Source organism: Artibeus jamaicensis, unplaced genomic scaffold (genome assembly GCF_021234435.1).
Source record: "Artibeus jamaicensis isolate MK-2021 breed Jamaican fruit bat unplaced genomic scaffold, CSHL_Jam_final contig_469, whole genome shotgun sequence".
Classification (NCBI taxonomy): domain Eukaryota; kingdom Metazoa; phylum Chordata; class Mammalia; order Chiroptera; family Phyllostomidae; genus Artibeus; species Artibeus jamaicensis.
This window is the reverse complement of record NW_026521847.1, coordinates 343,041-370,775: the sequence shown is the minus strand read 5'-3', so window position 1 is coordinate 370,775 and position 27,735 is coordinate 343,041. Positions and strand designations below refer to the sequence as shown.

Below are 27,735 nucleotides of genomic sequence, written 5' to 3'. Positions count from 1 at the left end.
ACCCCTCATCATCCACCCAACGCAGCCGGTGTCCCCCCCTCCCGCCCCCCCAACTCTCCCGCCGTACAACTTTAAGCAGGCTTAATTTCTTGTCATCCTGACACCACACTAGCCATGAAGTCAGAGGCAGCATTTCCATTGTAACGCGACTGCTGGGAACACCGTCAATACCTCCCCATCCCCCACTCCCCCCGGCTCCCGCCCCCTTCACAGTGTTGTCAGCAGAGCCTACTCCTGAGCCCCTCCCTACTTTACGTCCCTCCAGGTCTCCCAGAGACTGCGCCAGCCCAGCAAGCCCCAGAAGAGTCGGGAGAGTTCTGAGAGGGGCGGCACCCAGTGCGCTGATTGGTCCAAGAAAGCCTGGGGGCGGGAAGCCAGGAGAAAGCCCTGGAATATTCCAAACCCACTGCGGGACAGAGATCAGGGATTGGGTGAGCGGGAGAAGAGGCGGGGGCTACGAAGAATTATAAATACAGAGCCACCGCTGGCTGCCCAATTGCAAGCCTGCCGAAACGAATTGGTTCCTGCAACCTTTCTGCGTTGTGACCCCCTGCTTCCTAGGACGAACTTCTGCGGGCGCCTGCTTTCAGTTTCCCGCTTCGGAAAGGACAGAGCTTGGGCTGAGCTTCTGTGGTCGTGGACCCAGACCCGGACCCGGACCCGGACCATCGTTTGCAGGAAAAGCCCGAACTTCAGCGCGGGGTGAGAGAGCAGGGCGCCGGCATGGCTAAAACCACGGCCATCGGTATCGACCTGGGCACCACCTACTCATGCGTGGGAGTGTTCCAGCACGGCAAGGTGGAGATCATTGCCAACGACCAGGGCAACCGCACCACCCCCAGTTACGTGGCTTTCACGGACACGGAGCGGCTCATCGGGGATGCGGCCAAGAACCAGGTGGCGCTGAACCCGCAGAACACTGTGTTTGACGCCAAGCGGCTGATCGGCAGAAAGTTTGGCGACCCGGTGGTGCAGTCGGACATGAAGCACTGGCCTTTCCAGGTGATCAACGACGGGGACAAGCCCAAGGTGCAGGTGAGCTACAAGGGGGAGACCAAGGCGTTCTACCCCGAGGAGGTCTCCTCTATGGTCCTGACCAAGATGAAGGAGATCGCTGAAGCGTACCTGGGCTACCCTGTGACCAATGCTGTGATCACCGTGCCGGCGTACTTCAACGACTCGCAGCGCCAGGCCACTAAGGACGCAGGGGTGATCGCGGGTCTGAACGTGCTGAGGATCATCAATGAGCCCACCGCTGCCGCCATAGCCTACGGCCTGGACAGGACGGGCAAGGGTGAGCGCAATGTGCTAATCTTTGACCTGGGTGGGGGCACCTTTGACGTGTCCATCCTGACCATCGATGATGGCATCTTTGAGGTGAAGGCCACGGCCGGCGACACCCACCTAGGAGGAGAGGACTTTGACAACAGGCTGGTGAACCACTTCGTGGAGGAGTTCAAGCGGAAGCACAAGAAGGACATCAGCCAGAACAAGCGAGCTGTGAGGCGGCTGCGCACGGCCTGTGAGAGGGCCAAGAGGACCCTGTCATCCAGCACCCAGGCCAGCCTGGAGATCGACTCCCTGTTTGAGGGCATCGACTTCTACACATCCATCACCAGGGCTCGGTTCGAGGAGCTGTGCTCCGACCTGTTCCGCAGCACCCTGGAGCCAGTAGAGAAGGCTCTGCGCGACGCCAAACTGGACAAGGCCCAGATCCACGATCTGGTCCTGGTGGGTGGCTCCACCCGCATCCCCAAGGTGCAGAAGCTGCTGCAAGACTTCTTCAATGGGCGTGACCTCAACAAGAGCATCAATCCCGATGAGGCGGTAGCCTATGGGGCTGCGGTACAGGCAGCCATCCTGATGGGGGACAAGTCTGAGAATGTGCAGGATCTCCTGCTGCTGGACGTGGCTCCCCTATCCCTGGGCCTGGAGACGGCTGGGGGCGTGATGACTGCACTGATCAAGCGCAACTCCACCATCCCTACGAAGCAGACGCAGATTTTCACCACCTACTCGGACAACCAGCCAGGGGTGCTGATTCAGGTGTACGAGGGCGAGAGGGCCATGACACGCGACAACAACTTGCTAGGGCGCTTCGAGCTGAGTGGCATCCCACCGGCCCCTCGGGGCGTGCCCCAGATTGAGGTGACCTTCGATATCGATGCCAATGGCATCCTGAACGTCACTGCCACAGACAAGAGCACTGGCAAGGCCAACAAGATAACCATCACTAACGACAAGGGCCGCCTGAGCAAGGAGGAGATCGAGCGCATGGTGCAGGAAGCTGAGAAGTACAAAGCCGAGGATGAGGTCCAGCGTGAGAGGGTGTCTGCCAAGAATGCACTGGAGTCGTATGCCTTCAACATGAAGAGTGCTGTGGAGGATGAGGGGCTCAAAGGCAAGATCAGCGAGGCAGACAAGAAGAAGGTGCTAGACAAGTGCCAGGAGGTGATTTCCTGGCTGGATGCCAATACCCTGGCAGAGAAGGAGGAGTTTGAGCACAAGAGGAAGGAGCTGGAGCAGGTGTGTAACCCCATCATCAGCGGACTGTACCAGGGGGCGGGTGGCCCTGGGGCTGGTGGCTTTGGGGCTCAAGTCCCTAAGGCAGGCTCTGGTTCTGGCCCCACCATTGAGGAAGTGGATTAGGGCCCTACCTTTCCCCCCATATTTGTCTCTGCAGCAGAGGTGACTCAAGGATCTTGCTGTTGCCTCAAATTTTTGTTAACTATCAATTGTGTTCTACTTCAGTTCAGTCTGAAGTGAGGTGTAATATGATTGATTTGTCTGTTTTTATTACTTGCAATAATACCACCAATGTGTTCTCTAGAATTCTTTGCATTTAATGTAACTCGATACTCTGGAATGTCTGTTTTTCTCCTCAATGATCAATTCTGCTACCCTTTGTGTGTGTGTGGGGGGGGGAGGTGGGGGGGGTTGGCCTTTAAAGACAAGTTTGAGTGCTGGCCTGCAAACTGTAGGGTCTCCAGCTGATTCCCAGTCAGGGCACATGCCTGGGTTGGGTGCTAGATCCCCATTGGGGACTCGCAAAAGGCATCACACACATTGTCTCTCCCTCTCTTCCTTTCTCCTCTCTGTAAAAATAAATCTTCAAAAAAATCTTAATGTGTTACTTTTTATTTGTGAGTGTTAATGGACTCTTTCGAAATGACGGAATTCCATACGTGGTGAGTGGGGGCAGTACTTCTGATGACTGGTGAATATTGGGAGCCATGGCTATGGGTGTTTTTGTTGAGAATCAGTTCTAGGTGGTGAATCACATTTGTGTTAGGAAACATTCTGGGTAACCATTTTGATTGAGGTGGAGCTTGTTTTAGAGAAAAGTAGGGACAGGAGCAGCAATAGGGTTTTGGGGAGGAGAGATTAGTATGGGTTTAAAGGCTGTGTTTAGATAGAAGGGTTTATCATTCCTCATTTGCAGTTATGAATTCTTCCATACAGAGTTCTTTAGTACCCACTTCTTATCTGTGAGTTTCCCAGTCTTTTGTTGAGGTTATAAAGATATTCAAAGTAGACAAAAGAGCAAAAAATGAGCTGCAGATTCACCCTGGCTCTGTAAATCCCACCTGGTGGTCAAATGCAGTTATTTATCCTATGAGTTTTGGTTGCCTCTTTTTATATTGTCCAAATAAATGGTCTCACTTCCAAAGTTGTAATGTCATTTTGAGCAGAAATATGCTATAGGTAAGTGACACACCTTCAGTTATGGTCACCTAGCTGCAGTTATAAAACTGACTCTGAAGGACTGAGATACTTATATGGGGGCATGATAATAAAGAGGGATGGGCTAGACACTACCAGGTTCTTTGAGTCACCCCAATAATCTTCAGTAATCCTCATCCCACCATCCTCTACACATCAGGTATTCCAAAGTGTTTTTTTAATTGGTGAGCATGTGGAGGTGGCCAGTTTAACGACATCCGGAACAAAATTAGCACAACCCTCATGGTTTGGGGCCAGATATAGAGCCCAAGTCTGGTTCTGAGTAATATTTTTAACCAAGTTTTAACAATTAGTATCCTCTTTGTCCTTTTTCATGGACAGGCTCAAAAAAATGGTAAATTTAATGTAGAAAGAAGGAGATAAAAACTGTATGGTATAGAGCTGGGGAGATAGGGAAAATGGTTTTTCCTTCCATACAAACCTTTGCTTAGGGGGTTCTTCCAGCTTAACAGTTACGTGTCCTGAACACTTCCTTTAACCTGAGAGAATTCCAACCTGCTTCCTACCAAAAACAGTCTGGAAATACAAACGCCTACACCAAAATCAAAGAAATAAAAATTCCCATGTTGTATCTTCCAATAAATTACCCTCTGAGGAAGGTAAAAGAAAATTTGTTAGGAATGACACTGTATAAGAAAGTCCTCCTAATGCTTGTTCAAGCTGCCCAGGTGTTTCTAACTTGCAACCAGAGTGTACCAGACAATACCCCTGATTGTAACTTTAGGAGCAGCAAAGTGTCTGTTTTCAGGGGCCCAGCTGGTAGTAAAGAACTCACTACTGTGAGTGGGAGTGTGAAGGCTAGAAAGGCCTTAAAAGTGACTCACTGGCAGCAGCAGCAGTAATGAGAGAGGTTAGGGAAATCTCTAGCAACAACATCTCCAAGCAACAGCGTAATAGAGCCCAGAAGAAAATTCCTCAGGACGGGCCAGTTCAGTTCATGAGTCCCTCATTAGGGAGGTGGTTCATTAGGAAGCAGTATCAGAATATGTCACTGTATGGAGAAAATACAATAAAAATAAATTTAAAATAAAAAAAGTGTCATTAGCCATCTGTACACATGTTGAAACTTCAAGCAAAATTCACTTAGCAACATCAGCCACAGGTGGAGGCCCCTGGGCTGAGAAATGTGTCAAATACATGAATACTACAGGACTCTTGGAAGATATTTTTTTTTGTTTTTGGAAGAGATTTTTTTGATGGAAGGTTGAAACTGGAGGAAGTTCAGGGCAGATGGAAGGATAATTGGGTAAGAAAGTGAAGGGATATTTTTTCTACCCACAATGGCCTCTTTCCAAATTTTACTCTTTGCTCACTGTGTCTAAATTATGTGACTCGAAAAGGAGATTGATTTTGTATGGTTCAGAACTCCCAAATCACCATTATATGTGGCTTTTGCTCAAAAGATGAAAAAAGATGCCAACCAGCATCACCAAAAATGACTCACATTTATATAAATGAGGGGTCCAGGTGGGTAGGATTTGGGATAATATACAAGTTGATGGATTAAGAGCCAAGAGCAAATGATTAGGAGAAGACATTTGAAAGTGTATTCTAGTGAAGGGAGAACATGGCCTGGCTGTTGCCACCTACTTCGATTGGTTTGCTTCCAACACTTCCTTGCATATAGTGCTGTTCAGAGCATACTGAACACCTCTACTGGTTTTGGTCAACTCCCAGGCCAGGCACCACCCATAAAAGGAGGAAGAATGAGGACCAGAGAGGAGTTGTTTACTGGTATAGAATTTGTTTGCAAAATAAAAAAGGTCTTGGAAACTGGTTATACAACAATGTGAATATACTTTTCAGAAGTGTACGCGTAAAAAAGGTTAGAGTGGATTATAGACATCGAATTGTGTATTTTAAATTTAAGCAGTTTATTGTAGTCAATTATATCAATACAGATAAAGACGTGAAGCTTACTATGCTGACAGATCTGCGGGCTCCAGTGGGTTTGCGAATTCAGATTTCGCTGGCTCTATGGAGCGGGTTGACAGTTCCTGGGAGAGATCCTGGCTCCAAGCTGGCCCCAAGCTGGCCTGGCAAGGACGCGAGGTTGGAGTCTGAGTCATTAACTGGCCTAGGCCACTAGAAAGAGCCCTGCTGCGCGAGCAAGTGGCGGGCGCAGGGACTTTCAGCCCGCTGGCCAGTTATATCGCCTGTTTTTCAAAATTCACAAAATATCTCCGAATATTTGACCAGAAGAGTGTGAAACAGTCACCGATGGCCTCTCTTTCACTTTGTTTTATTATTTGGGCGAACAATGAGCAAATGTTGCAGGTCCAACCAGGCATCTCAGAAGACAGCCAAGGCCGTCAGGCCCCGACCTCACCCCACTATAAATAGTGGGCTCCCGGAGCCGCCGTTCTTTTCGTCCGAATTGCTACTTGGTAGCCAGGTTACCGTCCTTCTAAGGTGAGGATGGTGAGGGGTCTCCAGCGCCTCAGGCAGCCTTGCACAGCTGTCTGCCGGCAAGTATTCCAGGGCCCTGCTGGGTGAGGGGCCGCAGGCTCGGGCTGAGCAGGATGAATTACCATTACAGACTAGAGTTTCTGATGTCCGCGTGACGCCACTGCTTTGAACTGACGCAGTCCGGAGCATGGGGGGGTCTTGGCTAGAGTCCTACGAGCTTTTACTGACTCATTGGTTTCTTTACAGACGCTGATTTTCGCGGGTGCGTCTACAGCACAAGGGTGAGTGGATTGTGTGAGATGGAGTGGCTGCGGTTGCCCTGGGGTAGGATGGGGGTGATGATGACTCCCGGTGATTCTGAGTGTCTCGCTGACGCCATAACCGCAGCGCGCTGACCACCTCCCTCCCTGGACTGGGATCCCTGTTACCTGGCGCAGGGAGAAGTTGATGGCCAGGAACCCTTGTTAACCACATAACTCCTGTGTTTTATTTTCTCCACTAGGGCTTTAAGACGTAGACCAATGTGTTATCCTTGAGTAAAGGTGAGTGTTAGGTGTAAGCATACTCTAAGTACCTTTTCAGAGACTGTCTTGCTCCCAAGCTCTTTCATGGGGCACTGTGGAGTTTGCCTGCCTTTTATTTTTTATTTTCTGTATAGCTTTATTTTTATCTTTGACACTCTTACAGATATTCCACATGCCCCCCTTCCCCACCTCCACCCAGCCCCCTTCCCCCCTTCCCTTTAGCTTTCACCACCCTGTCGAGACTGCCTGCTTTCTAAGGTCACGTGCAAAAATGTAAACCTTTAACTTGATGGTTTTCCAAGGGCCACTTGATGGATTATATTTTTTGTGATGATTTGGTGAAAAACCTTTTGCAATTACCTATGTTATTGTCTAAGCCTGGTTAAACCTGCTTTCTCCATCCCTTTTTCTACATGCTGGGCTGGAGCAATTCTATGCAGTTTGTAACTTTATTTTCTATTTCTCTCAAACTACCTATTCCTATGACTTCACATGTTCTAGATCTTTTCCCAGAATAGCTTTCCTTGATCCAGGTCTCCCTGATTTGGGAATGATGATTTCTCAGACTAGAGTCACTGACACTGGTCTTGATGTCAAAAATTAAGTTCTGACTCATTTGGGAAACTGGAATTTGAGTCTCTGAGAAGGCCCAGTGGGTGGGCAGTAACTCGTTTGTCCTTTTTCATTTGTTGTCCTGTTTTCCTGTTTCTAGCATGAGCTCTGGAAGCCCAGCCAGTGGCGGTGCCCCTTCCCAGATTCACCACTAAACCGGTGACTGAAAGCCTAAGGTTACTGCTGTTGGAAAAGTACTGTTGTGATGGCTGGGATGCCTAGGTAATGGTTCCTGCCTCTTCATGCTGTTTGACAAGAGCCATAGTCCTTCTCTTGGGCTACTGTGGTGAGTCTGCAGGTTTTTCTTCCAGCCCCAGAGTGGTAGTGATGATCTGGTTGGACTACAGCCTCTGAACATTTTCTCTCAGGATCTTAGAAACCACCTGACGCACTCATCGCTCTTTAAATTTTTTTTTTTTGTTGTTTTTAGAAAGAGGAGAAGGGAGGGGAAAGGGGAGAGAAGCATCCACTGGTTGCCTCTCACAGGTGCCCTAAGCCAGGCCACCAGGGCTGCAGGTAGGGCCACTCTTACACTTTTAAAAAATTTTTATTTATTTAGAAGGGAAGGGAGGGAGAGAAGGAGAGAAATATCAATGTATGGTTGCTTCTGGTGCATCCCCTGCTGGGAACTGGCTTGCAACCCAGGCATGTGCCCTGACGGGGAACTGAACCGTGACCTTTTGGATCGAAGGCCCGTGCTCAATCCACTGAGCTACACTAGCCAGGGCTTACACTTTTTTTTAAATGTTATTTTAGAGATAGAGCAAGGGACAAAGAAAGGATGAGAAAAATCGATGTGTGAGAGAGAAACGGTTTGATCAGTTGCCTCTAACACACCCCCAACCAGGGACCTGGCCATCCTGACTGGGAATAGAACTGGAAACCTTTCCATTCACAGGCCAGCGCTCTTATCACTCTTAAGCCTCCCTTTTTTTTCTTGCCATCTGGCAACTCTTCTGCCAGCCCAGCTTTCTGTTTTAATGACAGTTACCTGTATAGTTCTGATACATGTTCCTTTTATGAGATTTCAGGATTTTACTGACAAAAAGTACGCCCTCTGTCTGGTTTTGGGCAGATCGTAGGAACTTCCTGCATTAGCCAGTGTGAGCAGCTGTCAACTTACTGAAGAGAAAAACTGCCTTGAAATTTGGGGGAGCTTAAATATCGTGTATCTTTTGCTTCACTGTCTGAAATAAGTACTTGGTTTTATTAAAAGGATTCTAATAAAATATATTAAAGAAAATAAAGTAGATTCTTTGGTCTCAGTGAAAACAAGATGGTTCAAAAAGATTTAGGAAAGTGAATAGCAGCAGCCACCAATGAAGGAGCATTACAGTTGACATCTTGCTGTACCTCTTTATAGGTGTGTATAAAAAACTGGAATTAGATTGTGCCACATTGACATTGTTAAGGATTTCTAGAATGTGTCAAAATAATTCTAATGTACTAGATGCTGTTAACAAGGATTTGGGATTTTTATGATGAACAGTACTAACATGTAGTCACTTAATTTGCCTTCTGATAAATTGGTGAAAATATAGGTTGTTTAGATGTATTTTAAAAGAACATTCTTACTGGTGGTTGCTAGGATGGGGAGTTTAATGGGTTGTAGTTTTACAAGATGAAAAAACTTACGGAGATAATGTGGTGATTATTTTATCACTAGCTTGTGTACCTATTGACTGATCTTTAAAAAATTGCATTTCTGCATTTTTTTTCTTTTTTTAAAATTTTATTTTTAGAGAGGGGAAGGGAGGGAGAAAGGAAGGGTAACATCAATATGTGGTTGCCTCTTGGGCACCTCCTGCTGGGGACCTGTCCCACAACCCAGGCATGTGCCCTAATTGGGAATTGAACCCATGACCCTTTGTTTTGCAGGCTGGCACTCAGTCTGGAAGGGTCAAGCCAGTTTTCCATCACACTGGACTGCCCATGACTGAATTATCCCAATTTAGTTTTCAGCTCACAGCTTGGTGGAAACTCCCACCTCCCACAATAGACATCTGATGCCAGCCATATTGGCCAGTGATCAGACTGACCTTATTGTACCTGTGAACAGCTCAGCCCTTTACCTAACCTGTTGTCCCAACTTAACATCTTGAAACCCTGAGGCACCAGCTTTGAACAACAAGGGGCTAACCCTTCCCCTATCCACCTCAAACCCTTTATTTTAAACGTCCCATTCTTGGTTTTGGGGGGAGTGGCTACAGCATCAAATAAAGGCACTCTGATCATATCTGGTTCTAATAATCCGCTGAGCTACACCAACTAGGGCTGCATTTTTTTACCTATTGAACATTTCTAGCTTGATTCCCATTACTTAAACTGATCAGCAAAGATTTTCGTTTTTAAAGATGGTATGTATGTGTGTATGTAGAGAGAAGGGAAGGAGAGAAACGTCAGTGAGGGGCCTGCAACCCAAGCATGTGCTGTGACCCAGAATCAAGCCAGCAACCTTTTGTCTGTGGGATGATATCCAGCCCACTGAGACACATCAGTCAGGGCATCCTTTATCTATCTTTTAAAAAAGATTTTAAGCCCTGGCTGGCATAGCTCAGTGGATTGAGCGCGGGCCTGCGAACCAGAGTATCGAGGTTCGATTCCCAGTCAGGGCACATGCCTGGGTTGCAGGCCAGTTCCCAGCAGGGGACTCATGAGAGGCAACTATACATTGATGTTTCTCTCCTCTCCTTCCAAGATAAATAAATAAAATATTTTAAAAGAACTTAAAGAATAAATAAGATTTTTAGAGGGGAAGGGAGGGAGAACGAAGGAAACATCAATGTGGTTGCCTCTCATGTGCACCCCACTGGAGTTGTGGCCTATGACCTTTTGGTTCAAAAGCCCATTCTTAATCCACTGAGCAGCTGCCAGGAGGTCTGTGCTTTTTACATGCCTTGTTTAATTGAATCCCTCAAAATCAACTTTGCTCACTTTACTGCCAAGGAAAGGAAAGCTGAGGGATGTTTAATAATTTCCTTAAGCAGGGCGTCAAACTCTTAATCGGGGGCCACATCAGCCTTGCGTTGCCTTTAAAGGGCTGAAAGTAATTTTAGGACTGCATAAATGTAGTTTACTCCTTAACTAGGGGAAAGGGGCTCGATGCTGCCACTGGGTAGAAGCAAGGTGGAGGGCCGGATTCAGCCCGCTGGCCTCGTTTGCTGCCTGTGGCTTTAGGCATGCTCTGTGTCTTCCCCAAGGTACGTTGCCTTTACATTCCTCTCTCCTAAGCTTCACAGACCCTTCTTTTGCCTCTGTAATGTGTGATTCTTGAACCCCTTTCTTGTACATCTCACTTCTACGTTTGACTTTCTAAATGAAGTTTGTCTCGTTAAAAAAATATTGCTTAATCCCAGAGAGGGGAAGTGTCAGGACTCACGTTCCATTGTCTCCAATGAACCAGTCCATCACCTGGCTTTAGAACATCAATAATTGAAGCAAATCTGCCTTTGACATTTCCCTTTTTCCCCTTCTGGATTGGAGGAAACCATGCAGTTCAATTGTGGCTTTATCATTCTCTGTTCTTTATGCTTTTTAAAAAATATATATATATTTTATTGATTATGCCATTACAGTTGTTCTATTTCCCCCCTTCATTCCCCTCCACCCTGCATACCACCTCCCCCACCATTCCCCCCCTTTAGTTTATGTGCACATGTCTCAAGTTCTTTAGATTCTATATGTCCCATACTATTCTTGCCCTCCCCCCTATTTTCTACCTACCGTCTATGCTACTTATTCTCTGTACCTTTTCCCCCCTTCTCCTCCTCCCACTCCCCTGTTGCTAACCCTCCATGTGGTCTTCATTTCTATGGTTCTCCTGATCTAGCTGTCCTCTTAGTTTGCTTTTGTTTTAGTTGTGGTGGTTAATAACAGGGTTTGCTGTCCTTTCACTGTTCATATTTTTATCTTTTTCTTAGATACGTTCCTTTTCTTTTTTAAAGATTTTATTTATTTATCTTTAGAGGAGAAGGGAAGGAGAGAAACATCAATGTATGGTTGCCTCTTGTGAGTCCCCTGCTCCCCTGCTGAGAACTGGCCTGTACCCGAGGCATGTTCCCTGACTGGGAATCGAACCACGATCATGTGGTTTGCAGGCCTGCGCTCAATCCACTGAACTACACCAGCCAGGGAGATAAGTTCCTTTAATATTTCATATAATAAGGGCTTGGTGGTGATGAACTCCTTGAATTTGATCTTATCTGAGAAGCACTTTATCTGCCCTTCCATTCTAAAAATGAAAGCTTTGCTGGATAGAGCAATCTTGGATGTAGGTCTTTGCATTTCATGACTTGGAATACTTTCCAGCCCCTTTTTGCCTGTAAGGTTTGAGAAAGCAGCTGACAGTCTGATGGGAATTCCTTTGTAGGTAACAGTCCCTTTATCTCTTGCTGCTTCTAGGATTCTCTCCTTCATTTTAATCTTGGCTAATTACAATGTGCCTTGGTGTGTTCCTTCTTGGGTCCAACTGCTTTGGGACTCTCTGAGCTTCCTGGATTTCCTGGAAGTCTACTTCCTTTGTCAAATTGGGGGAGTTCTCTTTTATTATTTGTTCAAATAAGTCTTCCACTTGTTGTTGTTCCTCTTCCCCTTCTGGTACCCCTATAATTCGGATGTCGGAACATTTGAAGATGTCCTGAAGGTTCCTAAGCCTCTCCTCATTTTTTTTGAGTTCTTTCTTCATTGTTTTCTGTTTGGTCATTTTTGCCTTCCTTCTGGTCCACTCCCTTGATTTGAGTCCCAGTTTCCTTTCCATCATTATTGGTTTCCTGTGCATTTCCCTTTATTTCAATTAGTTTAGCCTTCATATGTTCCTCTAATTTGTGACTAAAATCAACCAGTTCTGTGAGCATCTTGATCACCAGTGTTTTGAACTGTGCATCTGATAGGTTGGCTATTTCTTGGTCGCTTAAGGTTATTGGCTCTGGGGCTTTGAGTTCTTGAGCCATAATGTTTTGGTCTGTTCGCACCTGTTAGTATGAGGAGCAGAGCCCTAGGTGTTACCAGGGTGGGGCCACTCAGTAGCTGGGTTGTGACACTGTATGTGGGGGTGGGATTAGAGAGGGGCAGTATTGGTCCCCTCTGCTGCTTCCCACCGTTGGGGCCTGCACAGTCCATCTCACTGCATGCTCCTTCGCCTGGTTTATCTGTGCACAAGTGTGTGACCTCGTTAGTTTGCCACCTTGCGCCCTCATTGGATCTGCCTGTCACAACCCTGCTCTGCCAGTTCCTGGCTCTGCCCCTCTTACCAGTCTGGCTGAATGGTTCACTCATTGTCAGACTTCCATATAGTTCAATTTTCTGTGTTTTGGTTGCGTTTTTGTTACTAAAACTTTGTTGTCTTTAAACTTGGTTATGTGAGGAGGCACAGTGTTTCCACCTACGCCTCCATCTTGGCTGGAAGTCCCCTGTTCTTTATGCTTTTATTCTGCATTCTTGTTACAGTGTTTGGTTTTTGTTATCTTCTGGAATTTCATAAATATGGATTAATTCTACATGTAGTTCTACTGCAACTTGCTTTTTTCATAAATGCATTTTTCTGGGGTGACTATCTTATAGTAAATATAGGGGACTAGTTAAGATTTGGGAGCCAAACTGAATACTTTTTTTGCATAAATTAACTTACCACACAATGTCCTCATTTGTAAACGGATAAAAGAGTGCCCACCCTTACAGAGTTGTAAAGGTAGGTGGTAGGTACATGCCCTTAAAACAGTGCTTACTTAGCACATAGCAGACCCTATTAGGTATTAGCTGTAATCATATTCTGGTAGCTTAGTCATAACTTACACTTAGTCACTACCTCAGTCACCGTTACTTAAAACCCCTGGCATCCCTTTTAGATGGTCAATTTCATCTTATCCATAGGGTCTCGTACTGTTGCCCTTACTTGTGTGGTCCTTCCCTGGCTGTGGGACCCTCAGTCCTCTGCCAACCCCAGTTTTGGAGTATAAGATTGAGCTACAGCCATGGTGAAGGTGGTCTAGTGAAACTTTATTCCAGGCTTGGAAATGACTTGTCTTCTGTATCCTAGAGCCCCACAGCATGGCCTCAGAGTTGATGATTTGATAAAACCTCCACCCCAAGACATGGTCTTCCCTGTCCCACCAGGTTCTAGGAGTGGCGCAACTTCAGAAGAAGTTGAATTCCAAATGCGTGGGATTGTTAGCTGTTACATTCAGTATAGTAGTCACCCAGGTTGTGGTGGGTGGGGAAAGAGGGTGATCAGTCAAGGATGTGTACTTGGGGCAGCAAACTCGAAATTATTAACAACCATACCTAAAACAGCAAACAACTAGAACAGGAACAGAACCACAGAAACAGAGATCACATGGAAGATTAGCAACAGGGGAGTGGGGGGGAGGTACAGAGGTTAAAGTAGCATAGATGGAGAAGGCAAAAACAGTATGGGAAATGTAGAAGCTTAGAGAACTTATGACACATGGACATGAACTAAAGGGGGTGGGAGGGGGGTGGGAGGGGTGTGCAGGGTGGAGGGGAATGAAGGGAGGGAAATGGGACAACTAATAGCATAATAAAATATTTTTTTAAAATATGTTTGCATATATGAACTATTTAACTTAAAAATGTTTGGGGGCCTCTGAATGTTGAAGGGTTGAGCAAAAACAAAAGTTAAGCCACCACACGGACACTGCTGGGCTCCAGAGTTGGCACTCCTCTTGAAGACAGCAGTTCCCAAGATGAGCCAAAATAAAAAGCATGGACTTACTCACGCTCTGGGGCAAGTCAGCAGGCACAGTAAGAAATGATAAAATGACAAAAGGACTCTTGGAGGCTGAAGATGGTCAGAGGTGAAGGAAAAAACTTCATGCATTGTGCAGGAACAGCATTATTAAAAAAGCAGGCAGATTTGAAAAAGGCAAGTAGAAACTCAAGAATTGGAATAATTAGATAAGCACAATGAACATGTCAAATAACAGACCAGCTGAATAGAGGATTAGTGTGAATTAGAAGAAAATCTAATGTGGCGTAGAGAAAATATGAATAATAGGAAGAGGGAGCTAACGGATGGTATGAGATGCTCCGACCTTAAGCATATATTTTTTGTGCAGAGCTGTCCTCACTACCTGATTGATTTGTTAACACTGGCACCATCTTTAGCTCTGCCTGTGGCGCATGAGGGCATCTGGCTTCCAGCAGCTCAGGGCCAGCTGTTAAGTATGTAACTTTGTCATATTTTCTTGTCCATTAACATTCTGCATAATGATTATGTTTTGATTGTTGTGCTTTTTCCCAAAGAATGAGGAAACATTCTTAAGTGTTAAAGTACCTGCTGACCCTTAAAATGTCAAACTACAGTCAGGTGAACCTCAGGTGGAAGTGAGTCACATTCTAGGCTGGCTGTTGCCTGTCATAATACCATCAAGTAGCAGGAAGAATACTGTAAAGAATACCCACATAGCCATATACCCATCACCTAAATCCAACAATTGTCAACAATTTTCCATTTTAGAAAATACAGCAAAAATACTGTGTGAGTATACATGTCATATATATCATTGACCCTTGAACTACAGAAATGACGAGTTTGAATGGATACCTTGGGAGGATCATTTTTTAGCCTACCACATGCTATGTATTGCACAGCACCTTGTATCAGGATCATTTATTCTTTGTTAAAAAAAAAAATGGGTTTAACGTTTCAGAGCTCTGGTGGAATGGAGGGCAAAACCTCCATTCTAGGAAACAGCCCTTTGAGGCGAATTTTGGCTGAGTGACCAACCTATGTTTATAAATACTCAAAAGAAAAAAAAATTTTAATTGCAATACTGTTTAGCTTATGTGTAATCTGGACTCAGGAGAGTGCCGGTCACTGAATGGGTCTTTAAATTACTATGTTATACTGAGATTGGAGTTGTCAAAGACCAAGGAAGTTGGATGAAATGCCTTACATAGAAGCTTTCATGAGTTTACATAATAAAGATAAAGGATTAAAAGGAAATAAATTAGTGGTGCAGAGGAAAGGGACCAGGAGGACATAGATATTAAGGCTGCTGTGAGCATGGTCAGGGTTCCCAGGGCCCCTTCAGCCCTGAAGGACCTTCCTCCAACTGAGGGAGGTGGAGGAAGTGAGCCTGGACTGGTCTCTGGTAGACCAGAAACTAATTTGGTAGAGGAGAACCCCTGCTGGGGCAGGGCAGTACCCTTTGTGGAGATTTCCAGTGGGAGTAGGGCCAGAAGGCCAGCAGCCACTGGATATTATTGGGCACATACTCCATTTTCTACATCAGACCTGTTAAACTGGAAAAACTAAAGTCCTTAATTTTTTTTAATTGATTATGCTGTTATCAAAAGAGACCTTACAGGCAAGAAGGGGCTGGAAAGAGGTATTCCAAATCATGAAATCTAAAGACCTACAACCAAGATTGCTTATCCGAAACTTTATTTAAAATGGAGGAGAGTTTCTAGTGCTTAAGAGATATTCATACTGAAGTGACTGGCATAGTTATGTCAATTTTTGCTACACACCATCTCAAATGGGCAGACATACAAGCCTTACTAAATATTTTGTTTCTGTGGGATGAATAGAGGCTGGTGTTGGGTAAGGCAAATGAAGAGGCTCTGAGACTGCACCAAGACAGTCCAGATGGGACTTCTGACCCTACTAAGGCAACACCTTTTTACCCAAGCCCAAATAGGACCCCAATGAGAATGCTCCAAGGAGCACTGTAAGTAGTGTATCCTTGAGGGACTAAAGAAAGTCTGTACGCAGAAAAGTCTATGGTGAAAGCACAACAAAAGCCCACAGAGGACCCCTCTGGTTTTCTTGAAAGGATCTACCAGGCCTATGGGAAATACGCTGATTGGGATCCACAAGCCCCTGAAAATATTAGAATGCTGAATATGGCGTTTGTCTCTCAAAGTACACCCTGACATCAGAAAGAAACTTCAGGAGTTAGAGGGAGGAATAGGAAAGAATCTTTCGCAATTAGTAGATATTGCCTTCAAAGTTTATTATAATAGAGAAGGAAAAAAAGGCCCAATCAGCCATTATTTTCTTGGAACAGGCCTCAGCAATTCCATTGATGGGCAAGAGGCACCAACCGCCGTCTATAATGCTTGCCACTGATCAATGTGCATAATATGCACAGGAAAGGGGCACTGGAAAATTGAGTGCCCCAAGTACGGGAAAAAGGGCCAGAGTCTGAGCACTTGAGCGAGTTATGCCGAGAAAAGGGATTTACTCAGATGATGACCCAGAGGTTCTCTTATTACAACAACCTATTAAAGTCACCCCCCCAGGAACCTCCAGTGAAGCTAGCCATGGGGGGACAAACTAGATTATTTTATTGATACCAGAGCAACATACTGCATGGTCAGTAGACCTCTGAGTCCCCACAGCAGGCTATAACTGTAACTGGAATTCCTGGAAGCCCTGAAAACCAATGTTTCTGGAAATCGTTAGATTTCAAGAAATCTGGCTGATGTGGCTCAGTGGATTAAGTGCTGGCCTGAGAACCAAGGGGTCGCCAGTTCGATTTCCAGTCAGAGCACATGCTTGGGTTGTGGGTCAGCTCCCTAATAGGGGGTGCTTAAGAGGCAACCACACTTGATGTTTCTCTCCCTCTCCCTTCTCATCTCTCTAAAAATAAATAAAATCTTTTTAAAAATGTGCCATTAGAGATAGGCTTTTAACTCATAAATTCTTTTAAAGATTTTATTTCTTTGGAGATCACATGGAGGGTTAGCAACAGGGGAGTGGGGGAGGAGAGAGGGGGAAAAGGTACAGAGAATAAGTAGCATAGATGGTAGGTAGAAAATAGACGGGGAGGGCAAGAATAGTATGGGAAATGTAGAAGCCAAAGAACTTATATGTGGACACATGGACATGAACTAAAGAGGGGAAATGTGGGTGGGAGGGGGTGTGCAGGGTGGAGGGGAATAAAGCGGGGAAAATGGGACAACTATAATAGCATAATCAATAAGATATATTTTTAAAAATTATTTCTTTATGTTTAGAGAGAAGAAAGGAGGGAGAAGGAGAGGGAGAGAAATGGTCAAAGTGTTGTCTCTTGCATATCCCTACTGGGTACCTAGCCCACAACCCACGCAAGTGCCCTAGAGTGGGAATTGAACCGGTGACCTTTTGGTTCATGGGCCAGAGCTCAATCCACTGAGCCACACCAGCTAGAGCTAACTCATAAACTCTTATATATTCCTTGGTGTCCAGTTCTTCTGGGAAGGGACTTGCTGTCAAAACTCTGAGCCTAGATCACTTTTTCTGCAGAGGAGCAACAGCTTCACCTACTGGTTACTCTGGAGCATGCATGGCAATTCTTCATGCAGTTGTGCAGGGAAGAGAAAGAAGCAGATCCCTGGTGAGAAGAAATCAAGAATCAGATAAATCTCATTGTGTGGGCTGCTGGAAGGCCAGGGAGGGCTGAACTGGCATCCTCTGTTAAAGATGACCTCAAACCAGGGGCAGGAACTCCCAATAGGAGGCAGTATTGCTTGTAGAAAGAGGTCCAAAAAGAATATACCCCAAAATTCAGAAGTTTCAAGAATGTGGACCTACTCAGCCCTGCTGCTCTCCATACAGTACACCCATATTGCCCAGTACGAAGCCTCACTCAAATGAATATCAGTTTGTATAAGATTTAAGGGCCAAATGACATTGTACATGACATTCACCCTACTGTCCTGGACCTTTATATTGGGGTAAACAATATACCTGGGGACAGCCTTTGATATTCAGTATTGGACTTAAAAGTGCTTTCTTTTGCATTCCAGTTGATCAAGACTCTCAACTGTTGTTTCCTTTTGAATGCAAGGACCTGGAATTTCAAGTCAAGACTCAGTACTGCTGGGTAGTTTTACCACAAGAGTTTGAGAACACCCCCACAGTTTGGGGGGAGGCCCTGAGTCAGGACATAAAGGACCTAAGACTAGAAGGAGGAACTGTGTTACAATGTGTAGACAACCTCTTAACTTCCAGGACATAATTTCAGCAATGTTTAACTAACACCATAGCTACCTTGAACCATCTGGCATCTTGTTGCTGTAAAGTATCGGCAGAGAAGGTTCAGATTTGCCAACAGACAATAAGGTTTCTTGGGTTTCTGCTTGAACCTGGCAAAAGGAGTCTTACTGGAAACAGAAAAGAAACCATAATTCAAATGAGTGTTCCTAACACCGGGAAACAGGAGAATTCCTGGGGATGGCAGACAACTGCCGCATTTGGATTCCAAACGTTGGGTTCATTGCTAAACCACTGCATGAAGCTCTGAAAGGACTGGAACATAGCCCTTTAGAGTGGATGAAGGAGTGCACTCAGGATTTTGAGTCCCTGAAGGTGCACCTGGCTTCTTCACTGGCCTTGGGGCTTCCAAACCTACTGAAGCCCTTCCAATTTTATGTTCATGAAAGGCAGGGTGTTTAGTGAGATTCTTCAACCCATCGCATACTTGTCAAAGAAACTAGATCACATTGTCCAGGGGTGATCAGCCTGCTTGAGAGCTATGGCAGCCACCTGTGAACTTTTACAGGAAGCTGAAAAGTTTTCCTTGGGACAGCCTATCACCATTTATGCACCCCACCAAATGATGAGCCTGCTGGGGCAAAAAGGAAATTGGGGGCTCACTGCTGGAGGAATGGGCAGATACTGAGCCATTCCTCTCAACAATTCCAATGTCTCCCTCAAAACTGTAAGTTAAATCCTGCCTCTCTTCTCCCAGAGCCTGATTCGGCTGCACTGATACATGACCGTGCTGAGATAACAGATGAAGTAAGTATATTGGAGCAGAACTGATTTACAGGGCCATTCTCTAGAAGAGGCAGACTGGGCTGTCTATGCAGATGGAAGCAGTTCTATGGACAAAGGAAGCAGAAAGGCTGGGTGTGCAGTTGTGACTCTTGAAGGAACAGTAGAGACATAGGCCTTAGTGCCAGGAACCTCTGCTCAGAAAGCTGAACTGATTTAACTGACGAGGACACTGGAACTGTCACAAGAAAAGATAGTGAATGTGTATAATGAGTCACAGTACATGTTCCTAATTTTGCATGCATATGGTTCTATCTGGAAGGCAAGAGAATGATTAACCTCCAATAAAAAGGAAATTAAGCATGCAGCAGAAGTTTTTTAATTGTTCATGTACCTTTACAGGTGGCAGTTACACACTGCCCCAGACATCAGAAAGAGGACACTGAAGTGGCTAAATGAAACAACCCCGCCGATCAAGCAGTAAAAGGCTTCAAAATAAACATTTAAAATGCCTTTGGTACCTGTTCTAGATCTGTCACAATTTGACCCTGAATATTTGACTGTAGACTCAAAGAAAGCTTAGACTTAGGGTTTTGATAAAGAAAGTCCTGATAGCAGAAAGAAAAGGAATAAGAAAGGAGTTATACTGCTTCCTGAACATTAAGTAGAGCCAGTCATGAAACATTTGCACGAGGCCACTCACTATGGAAGGGACTCATTAACCTCCTATATGAAACTGGGTGGCTCACAGGTCCTGGAATTTCTAAAGCCATCCGGAAAACTATAGGTAGATGTGTTGTGTGCTGGAAGAACAACCCCAAGACAGATCCCCATGCAAAACAAGAAGGGAAACAATACCGAGGACAGTGCCAGTTTGAGGACTAGCAAGTAGATTTTACCCAGATGCCAAAGGTCCAAGGGTGGAAATATTTGTTAGTCTTTGTTGATGCCTTTTTAGTATAGGTGGAAGCCTTTCCTACCAGAACTGAGAAATCCTCAGAGGTTGTGAAAGCCCAACTGAAGGAAGTAATTCTTCGCTTTGGCCTACTCAGCAGCGTCCAGAGAGATAATGGACCTGCTTTTGTTTCAGAAATTACATGGAAGCTTAATAAATTTTTAGGAATCAAGTGGGGACTCCACAAGACATGGAGAGCTCAGGCTTCTGGGAAGGTAGAGAAAATGAATCACACCTTGAAGGAAAATATCGCCAAGCTCTGCCAAAAAACTCATCTTCATTGGGATCAAGCTTTACCTGTTGCCCTGCTCAAGGTAAGGGTGGCTCCTCAAAGTGGGATTCAGTTGAATCTTTATGAAATTGTGTACGGGTGGCCATTTCAGGCTATAATTGGGGTGGGAGATATGTATGAAGATCAAGAAGTGAAGGTAAAGAAATGTGTACCACATTTAAGTCACACCTTACCTGTAATTAACAACCTTGCTTGTATTGGAGACCTCTCCCCCACACATTTGGCTACATTCCTTTGAGCCTGGAGACAAGGTGCTACTTAAGACTTGGAAGTCAGGATCCCCAGAGCCAACCAGAAGGAGAGTGGACTGGACCTTGGAATGTACTCCTCATCACTCCAACCGCAGTGAAATTGGCAGGAATAAAACCTTGGATTCCTCACACCACAGTAAAGAAAGCACCGGAGGAACAATGGACTGCCGAACCTCAAGAAGACCTGAAAGTCATCTTTCGAAAACAATGCCTTATATTCTTTTCATTACTTTTTGTTTAACCCCATGTTATGGAGAACTTGTTCCTTTCAAATGAGATGAAAATATTGGGTATATTTAGGGAAAATGTTCTAAACTTCTTTGATTTTTGTCTTGCAGAAGGAACTTACATTGAACAAACTTTCACTTCTTGTCTTAGAGGTGTTTGTGCTCCCTTGGAAAGCCTTTGAAATAAGAACGTAACCTACTTTGATATTTGTAACTGGGGACCTATCGTAACTCTAAAGGACAGGGAAATGTTTTCTTAACAATTACTAATGTAGCACTGGTTGATGTGGCTCAGTGAATTGAGCACCAGCCTGTGAACCAAAGGGTCACTAGTTCGATTCTCAGTCAGGGCACATGCCTGGGTTGTGGGCTGGGTCCCTGGCATGGGGTACGTGAGAGGCAACCACACATTGATATTTCTCTCCCTCTCTTTCTCTCTCCCTTCTCCTCTTTCTAAAAATAAATAGAATATTAAAATAAAATAATTCAGTAATGTAGCTCCTGCTGGAGAGCGTGCAACTTTTGTCACCTGTACTAAAAACTGTTTTATGCTTTCAGCATATGTGGAGATGAATTGTACCACCACTAATGTGTTTTATGCCTTTAGTCATATCCGATTGCCTGAAGGATGGCTTCTAATATGTGGAGGAACTGTTTATTCCTGTGTTTCAACAAACAGTTCTGGGGGACCATGCTCTCTGGGAAGACTGATGGTGTTTATACCTCAGAAGCCCCACACCACTCAGGCTTGATAGTAACAAGCCTGCACCTGAATGTAACAGAGATTTGCAGCTTTTTTTTAGCCCTGCTGAATATGTGTCTTTGACTATATTTGTAATGCCAGCCATGGCAACCTTTTTGGATGTAGAAATGGGTAGATTAGCCTGTGCTATGGCAAAAGCTTCAAGTGCCACCTCACAAACCATTAGTCAAGAACTAGGACAAGTTAGAGAAGCAGTATTAGAAAACCATACAGCTATAGACTACCTCTTTTTAAGACATAATCATGGATGTGAAGAACTTGAAGGACACTGCTGTTTCAACCTGACTGATAATTCACAGATCCCAGAGCATAGAGTGAAGCAAATACATGAAGTAGAGTCCAAGAGAAAGCAAAGAGAGGGATTCTTTGGTATTGATTTGTCTGAACTAGCCTCTGGGCTGCCTAGTGTTGCTGGTTTAGAGACGTTTTTGTTGTTTTCATTCTTTTCATCTTGGTCAGTATAATAGTGTGTTGTTGCATACAATGTACTCCCTTATGAGGATCTGCAATTGAGTGTATTCCTGACTCGCCACCAGGTGGTCTAATGCTAAGATACGTGCTCAACAGTGAAGTGGATACTTCCATATGACACTGATCACATAGAAATAAGATAGTTTAACAGTGGTGGGAATGATAGGGGAACTCAAGAGTCGGAAAGGTTTAGTTTTAAATACTAGTTACTAATCATTAATGTATGTAAAAAGCTATTGTTTTAGGAATTGAAGGTAGTGACAGGCAGTACAAACTCTAACTTTTCCGGTTTCAAGAGGAAGGGAGAGAGAGAGAAACACTGCTTTTGTTGTTCTGATTATTTACATATTCATTAGTTGATAATTGTATGTACCCTGACCCTGGGATCAAACTTGAGCAACTTTGGCATATGTGGACAAGGCTCTAATCAACTGAGCTACCCAACCAGGGGATAAGAATTAATTTTAACAAGGTCTGTTTGTATAGCACTGTCTTGGTCTCAACTCCTGGTACAGGGAGAACAACTTTCAAATGGGAGTTTGATATTCTGCTTTCAGGAGGAAGAAGAAGGTCAGATTTATTCTTCTTGTACCTGCTGTTTCTCAAGTGCCTTTACTCAAAATAATCAATATGCTAAAGCAGCATATTTTGGGGTAACATGCTTTGAACTCCTTCACCTGAGTTAATTATTTAAGTTTGCAAAATAATGGTTTTCTAATTTGATTATTCTTTTCTGCACTTAGTAGCTGACATTCCTTTGTACAATAAGTAACTAATAAGTCAACTTTCATCAACTGGTACTTTATCTAACTTGAATTACTTGCTGTTGCTGCAAAGGCAGGATAAATGATTTATCCTATTCCTTTGTTTACAGTACTGTTTGTAAGGAGTTGGTATAAAAGTCTTCTCCAATGGTGGCAAATGAATTCCACCTATTTTTATATACCTGAGTCCAAGAAATTTCCTTGTTGTTCCTCTGACTTTATCAAATGTCTTGCCAAGACCCAGACATGCTGACACACAAACCTTCCTGTGATCTCTCCATTTAGAACTGTGGCCAAGGAACTGCCGCTGGGGTTGGCATGACATTCTCAGTGAAGCCATGCTAGTCCCCAGACATTGCTCCCAACCAGGCTCCCACTTCCAGTATCAAGGGCATCTCAATATATCCAGGGATTCCAAATATCAAAACCAAGCTTTGGCCCTGGATGGTGTGACTCAGCGATTGAGCACCAGGCTGTGAACCAAAGGGTTGTACGTTCGATTTCCAGTTGGGGCACATGCCTGGATTGCAGGCCAGGTCCCCAGTGGAGGGCATGTGAGAAGCAACCACACATTAATGTTTTTTTTTCCCTTTCTTTCTCTCTCCCTTACCCTCTCTCTAAAAACAAATAAACAAACAAATAAAACAAAAACCAACCTTTGTAAAAGTCAAACATCACTGGTCCCTTAAATTGGTGAACTGATAGGAAGATAGCAAAACTGGGCTTAAGGTACTGAAGCAAAAGATGACTATGTATCTTTACTTCCCCCTCCAGCCTCACCTTCTTTGTTTTAAAAAAGATTTTATGGACTTCCGCCAAGATGGAGGCATACGTGGAAGCATGGTGCCTTCTTGCACAACCAAGTTTAAAACAACAAAGGTTTAGCAACAAAAACGCATCCAAACCACAGAAAATTGAACTATATGGAAGTCTGACAACAACAAACCCTTTAGCCAATCCAGTAATAGGGGCAGAGTCAGCAGCAGAGCTGAGTCAGGCAGGAAAGATCCAGCAGACCGACCCGGGCACACGACCCAGGTGTGCCAGTAGCCGTGGGCAGATCCCAGGTGTGGAGAAGCGGGTGGACCCACTGAGCTCACAAAGTGGCAGACCCACTGAGGGCTGATCACAGTCACACATTTGCACGCAGATAAACGGCGAAGGAGCGAGCATTGAGACTGAGACAGAACACACAGGCCCCAGTGGTGGGAAGCGGCAAAGGAGACCGATATTGTCCTTCTCTGACCCCACCCCAACATACAGTGTCACAAACCAGAAACCTGGGTGGCCCCTCTCTGACCCATCCCCACATGCGGCATTACAAACCAGCAACCTGGGTGGCCCTGCCCTAGTGAACGCCTAAGGCTCCGCCCTTCATATGTAACAGGCACAAACAGATCAAAACATGGCTCAAGAACAACTCAGAGCCCCGGAGCCAATAAATCTAAGCAATGAAGAAATAGCCAAACTTTCAGATGCACAGTTCAAAACACTGGTGATCAGGATGCTCACAGAACTAACTGGTTGATTTTAGTCACAAATTAGAGGATCATATGAAGGCTAAACTAATTGAAATGAATGGAAATGCACAGGAAATCAATAGTAATGGAAAGGAAATTGAGACTCAAATCAAGGGAGCAGACCAGAAGGAAGGAAAAAATGACCAGACAGAAAAATATGAAGAAACAAGAATTCAAAAAAATGAGGAGACGCTTAGGAACCTCCAGGTCATCTTTAAACGCTCCAACATCTGAATTATAGGGGTACCAGAAGGAGAAGAGGAACAGTCATGAGTGGAAACCTTATTTGAACATATAATAAAAGAGAACTTCCCCATTTTGGTAAAGGAAATAGACTTCCAGGAAATCCAGGAAGCTCAGAGAGTCCCAAAGCAGTTGGACCCAAGAAGAAACACACCAAGGCACATCATCATTACATTAGCCAAGATTAAAATGAAGAAGAGAATCCTAGAAGCAGCAAGAGATAAGGGGACAGTCACCTACAAAGGAGTTCCCATCAGACTGTCAGCAGATTTCTCAAAAGAGACCTTACAGGCAAGAAGGGGCTGGAAAGAAGTATTTCAAGTCATGAAATCCAAAGACCTACAACCAAGATTGATCTATCCGGCAAAGCTTTCATTTAGAATGGAAGGGCAGATAAAGTGCTTCTCAGATAAGATCAAATTCAAGAAGTTCATCATCACCAAGCCCTTATTATATGAAATGTTAAAGGGACTTACCTAAGAAAAAGAAGATAAAAAGATGAACAGTGAAAGGACAGCAAACTCACAGTTATTAACAACCACACCTAAAACAAAAGCAAACTAAAAGGACAGCTAGATCAGGAGTGGAAACATAGAAATGAAGATCTCAAGGAGGTTAGCAACAGGAGAGTGGGAGGAGGAGAAGGGGGGAGAAGGTACAGAAAATAAGTAGCGTAGACACTAGATAGAAAATAGATAGGAGGAGGGTAAGAATAGTAGGGGAAATATATAGTCTAAAGAACTTGAGACAAGTGTTCATGAACTAAAGGGGGGGGGAATGGTGGGGGAGGGGTATGCAGGGTGGAGGGGAATGAAGGGGGAAATAGAACAACTGTAATGGCATAATTAATAAAATATATTTAAAAATAAAAAAGGAAAGTTTAGAAAAAGATGTGGCACTGTAGGAGTTTATTTTATTGTTGATAAATTACATTTCAATAAGTTATATCTGAGTAATTAAATTTGTGGCCTCCATATTTGGAGGCTTCAAGGAAATGTGATTTCTGGCCCCAGTCTGACAAGAGTGTGAACTGTTGTTCAGAATTTTCCAGAGACACTTCCTTTTTTTTCTCCATCCAGAGCAAAGACAGAGGCCTTTTGATATTTTAGTATCTACAAAGAGAGCAGATAGCCCGTGAGCTATAGTTTGCTGTGGAACAAAAAGTTGCACTGTAATAAATTTAATAAAAAATAACCTCACAGGTAATCTGATCATGAATTCCTAACTGGCTGGGTCAAGGTAGATAGTCACACCCCATGCTATACAACTTCTTTAGTAAAAGTTTCATCTTTGCCTTAAGCCAGCCCTCTTCATTGTTTCTGTGCATCTAGGTTAATACACCTTTGAATTGCATATATTTCAGACCCCTCAAGGGAGTACTAATCTTGTCAACTATCCTGTAATCCAATCCACACTCTGTTTTCTTCCACCTTTGTGTAGTCTTCCTTATGATTTTTTCTTAATTTCAAATGCATAAAGAAACTGCAGCCCTGGTAGTGTGGCTCCATTGTTTGGAGTATGGTTTGATAAGCATTTTGGGTTCCATCCCTGGCCTGGGAGCTCAATGAAGACAACCAACTGATGTTTCTCACATTGATGTTTCCCTCTCCTTTCCTCTCTAAAAGCAATGGAAAAAAAATGCCCTCAGGTGAGTATTTAAAAAAGAAGAAAAAAACTACAAGAGGGAGCATTTGAGATCTTGCTTTCTGGCAATATGATCAATTTGGCTCAAATAAATTCTTAAAAAATTCACTAAAGGTTTGGATGTTCTTACATTGACATTGATAAGGGACTTAAGAGTTGGAAAATTTTAGTTTAAGTAATAGCTAATAAGCTTAGTAATCAATGCATGTAAAAGCTTTTGTTCCAGGAACTGAAGTTATGACCCACCCTGACTTCAGGAGACCATAAGCAGTTCCATCTTTGTTCCTCAGAAGGACTGCAAGCAACTCAAGATGATATCTGAGCCATTGTACTCCAGGGTGAGATGACCACTGTTCAGGACACAGCTAAAGACCACTGCCCAGGGCGGGAATGCTGAAGTTGTTTTTTTTTTTAAATCCAATTAACTTTTCCCTGCATTCCAAACCCCTTACCTACACTTTGTTCTCCTTATAAAAAGGGCCATTTAAAAATGGAACTTAAGATGGTCTGTTAGGGTATGAACCTGCCATATTCTCAGATCGCTGGCCATCTGAATAAAGTGCCCATAAAGATTCAATCCCTGTCTCTGCTTATTGGGTTTGGTAGTGACAGGCAGCCTGAACTCCAGTGTCATTTCTGGCTTCAACATTACCAACCTGAACTTGTCTTTCCTCCTGTATTAAGCACCTACCATATGGAAAGTGTTTGTGGGACCAGACACCCAGGGAAATAGGCAGGTTTGATCCCTGCCAGCTTTTAATAGTTATTGGTTTCTTTAGACATGATTTCTGTTAAAACAGGTTCTCTTTTAAGGTCTTTTCTTCAGTATTTTGAAATCTATTCTTCGTAAATCAAGGCTAGGCCAAGTCTAGGCTAAGAGTCCAATAAGTTGCTCAAAGTGCAATCCAGGAAGCTCAGGATTAGGGTCTCCTGCAGTTTCTATTTCAAATCCAAAGTACTGGACTGCTTCTAGAGATACTGGACCTGCACACTGGGCTGGAGCTCAGGGCTCTGTTTTATAATGAGCTCTGCCCCATTCCCTCCTCATGAGGAAGTCCTTCCTTGAGGATCGATCGCTGTAGTTCAGGTTCTTGGCCATGAAGAAGGAACACGGTCACTTTCTTAAAAGTTTCTTGCCGTGTCTATTACTCAAGGTTCAAGGGTTAGACATTCATGGTTTTATTTCCTCTCTTTCATCCACTATTTCTGATAAATAATTGAAAAGTTAAAGCCAGAGTCATTTGCTATTGTGGTGCCACTTGCTGAGCAGGCCCATGACCTTGTTAAACATGACTGCCCTTTTACTCTTCTGAGCTTGTCCTCAGGACTGGAAATTACTAGAAAGCAAGAACAGACCATGACTAACTGCCCCACACCAGCAGGCAGAAGATAATGTTGCAACAAACTGCATCTATGCAAAACCACCTGAAACCTCCTGTGTTGCAATGCCCCCAAAGCCCAGGGGCCACACATAGCAACCCTCTACCCTTTTATAGTCCATTATAATCCAATAAAAGCCCCACCCCTCAGTGCTGGTGTACTTCTCCACACTGTGCCCCTTTCCACTGTTGAAAAATGAATAAAAACTTTGCTC

General features: G+C 44.3%; 1 protein-coding gene, 1 long non-coding RNA gene and 2 other non-coding genes across 7 annotated transcripts; all 4 read left to right on the top strand.

Annotated features, from left to right (window-relative positions):
- The first annotated feature begins 515 nt into the window (after positions 1 to 515).
- On the top strand, positions 516 to 3,126 carry LOC119053750 (heat shock 70 kDa protein 1). The gene has a single exon (XM_037151461.2). The coding sequence runs from the start codon at positions 724 to 726 to the stop codon at positions 2,647 to 2,649; it is 1,926 nt and encodes a 641-aa protein (XP_037007356.1). The 5' UTR covers positions 516 to 723; the 3' UTR covers positions 2,650 to 3,126.
- A 2,949-nt stretch (positions 3,127 to 6,075) lies between these two features.
- LOC119053736 (uncharacterized) lies at positions 6,076 to 26,403 on the top strand. 4 transcript variants are annotated; one of them, XR_008392080.1, is made up of 9 exons: positions 6,076 to 6,156; positions 6,400 to 6,434; positions 6,656 to 6,695; positions 7,390 to 7,575; positions 7,720 to 8,457; positions 10,385 to 10,489; positions 18,986 to 19,035; positions 20,132 to 20,280; positions 26,356 to 26,403. It is a non-coding gene; the product is annotated as an uncharacterized LOC119053736 (long non-coding RNA). The 4 variants fall into 4 exon arrangements; XR_008392082.1 differs by lacking the exon at positions 26,356 to 26,403 and having other exon boundaries at positions 6,077 to 6,156; positions 7,720 to 7,805; positions 8,321 to 8,457; positions 20,132 to 21,204; XR_008392079.1 differs by lacking the exon at positions 26,356 to 26,403 and having other exon boundaries at positions 6,077 to 6,156; positions 20,132 to 21,203.
- Positions 6,488 to 6,550, top strand: LOC119053772 (small nucleolar RNA SNORD48). The gene has a single exon (XR_005083369.1). It is a non-coding gene; the product is annotated as a small nucleolar RNA SNORD48 (small nucleolar RNA).
- On the top strand, positions 7,224 to 7,291 carry LOC119053769 (small nucleolar RNA SNORD52). Its single transcript, XR_005083368.1, has one exon. It is a non-coding gene; the product is annotated as a small nucleolar RNA SNORD52 (small nucleolar RNA).
- Positions 26,404 to 27,735: the final 1,332 nt, after the last annotated feature.

Bases quoted from the DNA above. Each gene is read 5' to 3' on its own strand.
- LOC119053750 (XM_037151461.2), top strand. From the start codon at position 724: ATGGCTAAAACCACGGCCATCGGTATCGACCTGGGCACCACCTACTCA.